The following is an 8,625-nucleotide window of genomic DNA, read 5'->3' on the forward strand; positions in this document are numbered from 1 at the left end:
CACACAGAAATATGTGTGTACACTTATGCACCTACAGTAAATAGTAAATGTTTATTTTTTAATGGATACTTTTTGTTGGACAGGGCTTCACTGGGTAGCCCTGGCCAACCTAGAACTCACTGCTCAGACCAATCTGCCCTCAAACTCAGAAATCCCTTACCTTCTACCTCCTGAATTCTGGGATTAAAGGTGTACACCATTACACCCAACTAAAAAAAAGATTTAATTTAAAATTACTTTCTCCGATCCAAATATTAACCAATCCCAACCCTACTTAACTTCTAAGTTTCAGTGAAAATTGGACACATGCAGAGTGGTATGGCCATAGACTACAGTATATTTGGATGGATTTTGAAATAGTTTAATTGGTGCAAGGTAAATATTAATGTAACAGTACTTTCTATAGATATAAATGATTTACTTCTAGAAATAATATGATTGTATTGACTAATTTTTAATTGCCTTGGGATTTACACAGATGTTTTAGATTTAAACAAATATAGAACACTTATTTCTGAGACATAAATTGAAGATGGTTTTTTTTTGTGTGTGTGTATAACAAAAGGGTTTACTGTTGTGTTTAATTAGTTATTTAAGTATGTCTTTCTGATTACTACATTTTGTTTTGGCTCTCCCTCAAGATACCTTATTTATATTAATATTTTTAACACTTTATAGCTTTTAAACCTAGATTGAAGCAAACTTTTCTATCTAAAATACCTAAAAGTAATTCTTTATGAAGTTTTAAAATGTTGTACACTATTTTAAACAATATTTGGTATATTGTTGTATTCAATATATTCAGTATGTTGTATTAAAGGTCTGACTGGGTTTTGGAATGAACTTTTTTTTTCAAGGCAGGGTTTCTCTGAGTAGCTCTGACTGTCTTGGAATTTAGTCTCTGTCTCTGGAGTGCCTGGGATTCAAGGCATGCAACACCACACTTGGCTTAGGATGAACTTTTAAGAATGTTCATTTCAGTTTTACTGTAGGAGTCACTGACTTCTATTATTCTATTGACTTCTATTTATTCTATTGAAAATAGTAATATAAACAAATATACTCAAATGGTAAACAGTTGGGGAATCGTGTTCATAATGTGACTATCACATTTTTCTTTTTTCTGATTTGTGCAAAAGCAAGTCTATTTGTACTATTTTTATTTACCCTTTATTCTTTCCGAGTTTTCATAATTTTAATCTTAAAATTATAATTTATATCTGTGTTCATGTTGTCTATGTTGTATGGTTTATAAGTTTTTGGGGGAATTTATGTTATGTAGACTTTTGTGGCTTTCTATTTAATATCGAGCGCCCACTGCAAACATATGTAACACATATCCTTACATATACTCACATTTATACACAGATTTATATAACCTCTCTTTTTTTTTCATAAATTTTGGGGCCTGAGTAGTAGAACAGTTCTGTAATTTACATCAAATAACACTTTTATATTTGTTGTATCACATGCTATAGCAGACTTTTTATTAGTGTCATTTATTACTAGCACTCATTTCAGTATTCTGTCCTATGGGTCCTAGGCACGGGGTTTTTATCATACAGTGTTTCCTGTTGTTACAGATGCCTTAAGCAAAATCAGACTAAACTATGGTGATCAGTCAGCAGAAGGTGGAAAACTGCTTGAAGATGAGCTCATTGACTTCTCAGAGGATCAGGATGACCCGGTAAGATCTTGGTACAGAACCTAAGAACTAGCAGTGGAGGCAATGTTTCTTCTGCATTGGGGCTCTATTTCAGAGCAAAACCAGCTTTCCAGTTAGAAGTTCCCAGGATACCTTTATCAGTGTTGGTGTTGAAACTATGATGTGGGTGTTGAATTCTTTGTTTGTTTTTGTTGTTGTTGTTTTCCTTATCTTCTCTATTTTTCTTTTTTTTTTTTGTTGGATTTTCTTTTTTTTTTTTTTAATTTACATTTCATATGCTATCCCCTTTCCTGGTTTCCCCTCTGGAAACCCGCTACCCCATCCCTCCTCCCCCTGTTTCTATGAGGGTGCTCCCTGACCCACCCACATGCCCAATCCCTCCCGCCTCCCTGCCATGGCATTCCCCTGCACTGGGGCATCGAGCCTTCACAGGACCAAGGGCTTCTCCCATTGATGCCCAACAGTGCCATCCTCTGCTACATATGTGACTGGAGCCATAGGTCACTCCATGTGTACTCTTTGGGTGATGCTTTAGTCCCTGGAAGCTTTGGTGGTCTGGTTGGTTGGTATTGTTCTTCCAATGGGGTTGCAAACCCCTTCAACTCCTCCAGTCCTTTCTCTAAGTCCTCCACTAGGGACCCTGTTTTCAGTCCAATGGTTGGCTGCGAGCATTTGTCATGATGTGGCAGAGCCTCTCAGGAGACACTACACGAGGAAGTTTTAATACAAAGTTCATTTCTTGCAGTGGGGACTGTATAGCTCAGTGTAGAGGGCTTGTTTACTATATACATGGCCCTCAGTTCAATGCCCAGCATTGAATAAAAGAAAAAATTAATAATGTTTTCTTTCAAAGTATTTATGGGCTATACTTGACCTTTGAACTAATGGCATCTGAGATAAAAGTGGTAAAATTTTCAATTATGTAGTACACATAATTGTAGTAAACATAAGAACGGTAAAATTATAATTTTTTCTACTTTTTCAGTATCTTTTTTCTTACTTTCCCAGTGCCTATTTTCTTGTTTTCCAATTTAATGTACATATAAATATTATAAGAACAGGTAATATTTAATTAACATCATCATGGGTAAATTATACTGTTTTTTTTTTTTGAGTTTTACTTGCCCTAATAAATATCATAAACACTTAAATATAAATTATAGTTTTGAAAACAGTTTAAATTATGAAAAAGTTTATGAGAAACAAATTTTTAAAAATTTTCTTTCTGGAAACTGTTTTGTTTATTTATTTTGTGTGGGGCACACTGTACACCACAGTGTGCTTGTGGGGGACAGAGCACAGTTGCAGGTGTCCTTTCCTTTCACCATGTGGGTCCTTGAGAGCAAACTCTAATTTCTGATTTTAATATTAAGAGAACTTTCAGTTGAGATAGTGCTGAAGAGACTTGAAACTTTGTGTACTTGGTGTGTTGTCCCGTAGTTGATAACATACAACTACTCTACATAGCAGGTACCTGCCGTAACCACGGGGGACTCAGAACGCAGCATAAGCCATGGCCGTAAGCCATGGATGTAGGCTGAGGTCTGTTTAAGATTTCGAAGTTTTTTACAGAAGATTTTTTTTACATTTAAACTATGTATAGAGACTTTCCCTGATAGCAATATAATACACGTATCTGGAATTTGAAACAAAGTTGTGAGCATTGCTGTTCATCTTAGATTGGTGCTCATTTGGTGGACAAGAAAATAGCATTTTCCAGCCATATACTTACAAGCCAAGGGATAATTCAGAAATGACTTTAATAAGATTAAGTGGAAAGGAAAAACTATAGCATAAATCCATCTTTGCCACATGTAAACATCTGAAAGTTTATCCCTACACAAAAAGGCCTTTAGTGTTGCCAGGCTGGTGAGATAGCTTAGTGGGTAAAGCACTTGCCACACCCGCTGACAACCGAAATTGTATCCAGAACCCACATACATACATTTGGAAGGAAAAAAAAAACAGCTCCACAAAGTTGTTCCTGACCTCCACATGTACACACACAATCACGATGAATAAATGAAGTCGAGTAACAGGCTGATCTGTCTGGGTCACTTCCCTCCCTGGACTAAAAGTGTTACCACTTTGTTGGAAGGAGTTTTGTCATGTGCAATGCTGTTTTCTTAGATTATTAGTTCTTTCAACAGTAGATGCTTGATAATTAACCACTTCTGTGTGTCAATCTTTTATAGGATGATAGCAGCGATGACGGGCTCCTTGCTGATGAAAACTACAATTCAGAAATAGGACAGTGGCATTTAAAGCCTACTGTCTGCAAACAGTAAGCACTGACTAGATCCTGAAAACCCTATGATTAACACACACACAATTCTTCCTTAAGGAGAATTCACAAGTGCTCTCAGGGTCAGGGGAAAACGAGGGTATGCTATCTAGAGATCAGCAGCGAGGTCATTTGTGTTTTCCTCCTTGCACTTTTCCCAATGTGCTTCCACAGATGCATGCACACCTTCATGATGAACCATATAACTTTGTACATTATGATTTCGAGGAGAGAGAACACTGTATATTAAAACAGTAATGTAAAATTGGTGGTTCTGCTGGTTCCATAGCTGCTTTAAGAGGCAGAAGGTGACTGAGGGCAGTCTTACCCCACACACTTTGTGTGCTACTTAGATCCTCACTCAGAAGCCCTCACAGTCAGATTTGACAGAATTCTAAGGACATTCAGATTTACACTCTGCCATGCTTTGTATCCTAGAGATTTCTGCATTTATTTGCATTTATAATATACTTCTATTGAATTAAAATTCTAAACATTAGCTCTGAGTAGCATATGCGTAGCAGTAAATATTATAATGGATAGCCTTCTTAAGGCCAGACAACTCATGTTTTAAAATAAAATCTTGCCTAGAAACTACATTGTGTCATAAATGAATTCTCGTGGTTACCTGTTGGGTTGTCTGTACTAAGCTGTAATAAGGCTATTGGAGGCCAGTGGGATAGACAGCAGGTAAGGACATTGACTGCCAAGCCTGATGACCTGAGTCTATTGGTCCCCAGAACCCGTGCAGTGGAAGGAAGAGCCAGCCCCTTCAGGTTGTCCCTCTACATGCATGCCATGGCACATACATATATGCATATATGCTCACAAACAACACTTAACTTTTCTAGGCTCCCATTTTTATTTTGCTGGAGTTCCATTACTATTCTATAACATGGTGTACCATAGATATCTAAATCTGTCTGTAAGGTTTGCTTTCCCCACTTGAGTATTTACTGAAACAAGAAGTTTTCATTGTTACTAATCTTATTAATAGACTATTTTTAGTTTTCTTATACATATGTAACATTATAATTCATATTTAACTTCAACTATTTTTGTCCTGTAGACCTTGTATTCTACTTATGGACTCACTCAGAGGCCCTTCTCGGTCAAATGTTGTCAAAATTCTAAGAGAGTAAGTTCAAAACTGTACCCTAACCGTTTAATATACTGTAGCTGAAGTAGAACGTATACTTTAACGTGTGTGTATTCTTGGTTCATGTGTGTTGTAGGTATTTAGAAGTGGAATGGGAGGTTAAAAAAGGAAGCAAAAGAAGTTTTTCCAAAGATGTTATGAAAGGGTCCAACCCAAAGGTTCCACAGCAGAACAACTTCAGTGACTGCGGTGTGTATGTACTGCAGTATGTAGAGAGCTTTTTTGAGGTGAGTTTCATTTTGTCATATCTGGTGAAATAACGAAATATGTGTTTGATTTTTTTTTATGTGATAAAAACAATAAGAAAATAATTCATAAAAGTGACTAAGTAACAAAAATTCCCAACTTAGAGATCTTTTAAGATATAGAACTACTGTAGTTATTGACAACCGAATCCCAGGCTTGTTGGTCGTCTCTGGTCACCCTGTGGAGTGTGGCTCACCTGTGATTCATGTGATTCATGGTCTCCACACACACACAGTTGCCTCTGAAGTCTTAAAAGCCGGTTTCACCTCCACCCTTACACTGAGCTCTCTCGACCTCTAACCCTTTGCACCATTCCTTCTTCACTCTCGTCCTGCAGCCTGGCGCTATATCTGCCGCTCTTAGGTACTCTGTACCTCCTTGACTCCTTAATCCCTGTTCATGAATGTACCACCAAGTCTCTTTTTAGCACTTAAAGTCAGGGGTTTGCATTCCTGCATTCCTGCTGCCACCTTCAAGTCAGTACTAGTGTGGCTCTGAGATGCAGTACCAGAGAGCCTCGTGTCCTCTGCTCTGTATATCAGGTTCCTCTCATCAGGTTTATATTTAGTGACCTCCTGTTGCTGTTGAGCCAAGAACAGAACCCTTCTGGTGGCCTATACATAGCTGAGTATCAACCAGTTGGAAGTGGTTCTGTTTCTTATTGTGCCATGTCTCTGGACCTGAAACTCCTGATGATCTGTCATTCTTTGGCTGACTAACTTCTACTTACGGTAGATGTTAGGTTAGCCTTAAACATCAGACCAATGGTGTTTATTCTCATTGCATGCCATACTTTCCTGTTATAGTGTTGGCCAAGGTCAGCTTTCTTTATAGAGTATGCTGCTGTCAATCTTTTCTTCGGCAGGACCTGAAAGTCAATACTTGTATTTCCTGATGTAGAGAATCTTCGAGTTCTCAGTTCCCCTGCTGTACAAACAACTATAAACCATTTGTGAATTTGTTTGCTTCTGCTAAAATGAATTTATTGCAGAAACAGGGTATGGGCAGAACTCTTCTCAACAACTGTAGTTTGCCAGCCTCTAATCCAGGCCAGCACTCTTTGTCTCCAGTGCCTAACCCAGTACCTGCTTGTGGAGTGTAACAAGTGAATAGATGATGATATTTAACTTCTGAGTGTTGTAATTGAAATGAAAATGTACTCCATTATATTTTCTAATAGCCATTTAATCTTTTTTATTTTCAGAATCCAATACTAAATTTTGAGCTCCCTATGAATTTGGTGAACTGGTTTCCTCCCCCCAGAATGAAAACAAAAAGAGAAGAGATCCGAAACATAATTTTGAAGCTTCAGGAAGAGCAGAGTAAAGAGAAGAGGCTGCTGAGGGACACCTCCTCAGCGGAGACATCCTTAGGGGAAGGGGCGGAGCAGTACGCCAGCAGTGTCTCAGAGTGACAGGAGCTGGGCCTCGAAGGGTCGCCTTCTGAAGGACACAGCATTCACTTTCGGGTGTCGACAGTAAAGAGCCAGAGAGCTCACTACTCAGAGACTTGGGGTGATAAAGCCTGTACAGATGTCATAAGTGATTTCCAAAGGAGTGTGTATTAAGTAAAAGTCTGTAAATATGTTAATGAGGCCAACTTTTCCAACATTTATAATTATTTTTTTCACTTTTAGGAAGCCTTTGTTATGTATTTTCTGTTAATAGTACTAAAACTGCAACTTCTAAACACAAATAAATAAAATATTTATAGGAGGAAATGATTAATTTGATATTCTTTAGTGAACTTGCATAATTCCTCAGTGTGATTTTATTTCATGGGAATAGAAGTATCTATGATTTTTTTTTTAACCTTTGTTCTAAAGTAGTAAAAAATGTGAAAATATAATTGTTAAAGACATTTTAAACTAAAAGTGCATCTTTATATGCTTGCATAGCAAGAAAAATTAATATCTTTTCAATTCATGCTTCATCTGTTCTGAGAACCCCCAAAGTATAGTAACTATAATTTTACACAAATACTTAAACGTCATTAGGAGCAGTCAAAGACAGCGGGCCTTGACTTCTAGTGAAGCGTCCCTGCCCCAGCACCCCTGCAACTCAGGCGAAAGCCATCCTGCAGGTGCAGCTCGAGTCTCAGAGCCCAGGATTACCTTTGCAGTTTATCTTCCAGTTTGTGCGATGGGACTAGTTAGGAACATTTTTAATCTGTGTGAACATAGGGTTTCAAGTAGGAATTTATTTTCTGTATCTTTTGCTATTTTTCATTATTTTGTCCTCATTGTTTTGATAAAGTACCAGACTTTTTGCTTGGGTTTTTCTGAGTAAATTATTTTAAAATGCAAACATACTCTGTTTAATTGCATAGTGCAGCAGAAACTCTCGTTTTCAGTTTTCTGTTGAAGGAGTTGAGGAAATGCGGGGTTGGGCCTGCCTGGAGTTCAGTGGTGCAGTGCAGGGTTAACACGCGGGAAGCCCCTTGTTTAATCCCATGTAGCAAATAAAATAGAAAAATGTGAAGCTTTGGATGCTACATTTGTAATCCATGTGGAGTTTTTGTGTATATTTCCAGTTAAGTATAAGACTTAAAATATGTATTTTAGGCCATTTTTGTTAGTGATTTTTAAATGCCCATACAACAACAACAACAACAGAAAGTTGAGAATAAAAGGCCACTTTGTCAGCAGATACTTTATTTTTAATGTGGCCATCTCTGGCCCTGTGAGCCACGATTTAGACCGTTAATGGGTTTAGTAATCGGGGAGGTTCTAAGTGGGTGAGGATGTTAACAAGCCTGACTGCAGTGACAGCCGAATTGAGTGTAAGGAGAAGTCACCTTGCTGCGACGTGTTTTCTTTTTCTACCTTGACCCATCTTAATTTTCTCACTTCCGATCACTTCTTTTTAGTAAGACTTTACAACTGCTTAAATATGTTTTCTAATTTAATTTTATTTATAACTGAAAGCGCCAACATGCTTTTATTCTCTACTGAAGTTAAGACCAAAAAAGAAATAGGGAAGAATTAAAAAAAAAAAAAAAACTTAATAGAAAGTATAAACAAGGTTGACAAACTTTATTTTTAAAATGGATTTTAGTTTGCCAAAATTTTAGGAAACTCAAAAAGTTCCTGTAAGGACTAGTACAGGCCAGTTAATACCTGCAGCTGCCCCGGGGGCTGAGGGACTTGACCACTTGAGCCTGGCATTTAAAGGTCAGCCCGGAATACGGTGAGACACTGTCTCAGACAAACCGAAGGATTTAAAATGCTCGTGATGTTTTTGTTTGATTCTTGGTAGCTATATTTTATGG

At 37.5% G+C, this 8,625-nt stretch overlaps 1 protein-coding gene across 11 annotated transcripts in view; it reads left to right on the top strand.

Moving 5' to 3' along the window:
* Window positions 1-7,653, top strand: part of Senp6 (SUMO specific peptidase 6) — a 78,393-nt gene extending 70,740 nt beyond the window's left edge. For 10 of the 11 annotated variants that reach the window (XM_087561213.1, XM_087561215.1, XM_087561212.1 and 7 more), the window contains 5 exons: window positions 1,584-1,687; window positions 3,862-3,950; window positions 5,020-5,088; window positions 5,186-5,336; window positions 6,560-7,075. In XM_087561213.1, coding sequence (XP_087417339.1) covers window positions 1,584-1,687; window positions 3,862-3,950; window positions 5,020-5,088; window positions 5,186-5,336; window positions 6,560-6,769 — 623 coding nt within the window. In that variant the 3' untranslated portion in view covers window positions 6,770-7,075. 11 annotated transcript variants of the gene reach the window in all.
* The last annotated feature ends 972 nt before the right edge of the window (window positions 7,654-8,625 follow it).

The sequence above is a fragment of the Rattus norvegicus genome, chromosome 8, assembly GCF_021556685.1.
Source record: "Rattus norvegicus strain SHRSP/BbbUtx chromosome 8, alternate assembly SHRSP_T2T, whole genome shotgun sequence".
Lineage (NCBI taxonomy): Eukaryota > Metazoa > Chordata > Mammalia > Rodentia > Muridae > Rattus > Rattus norvegicus.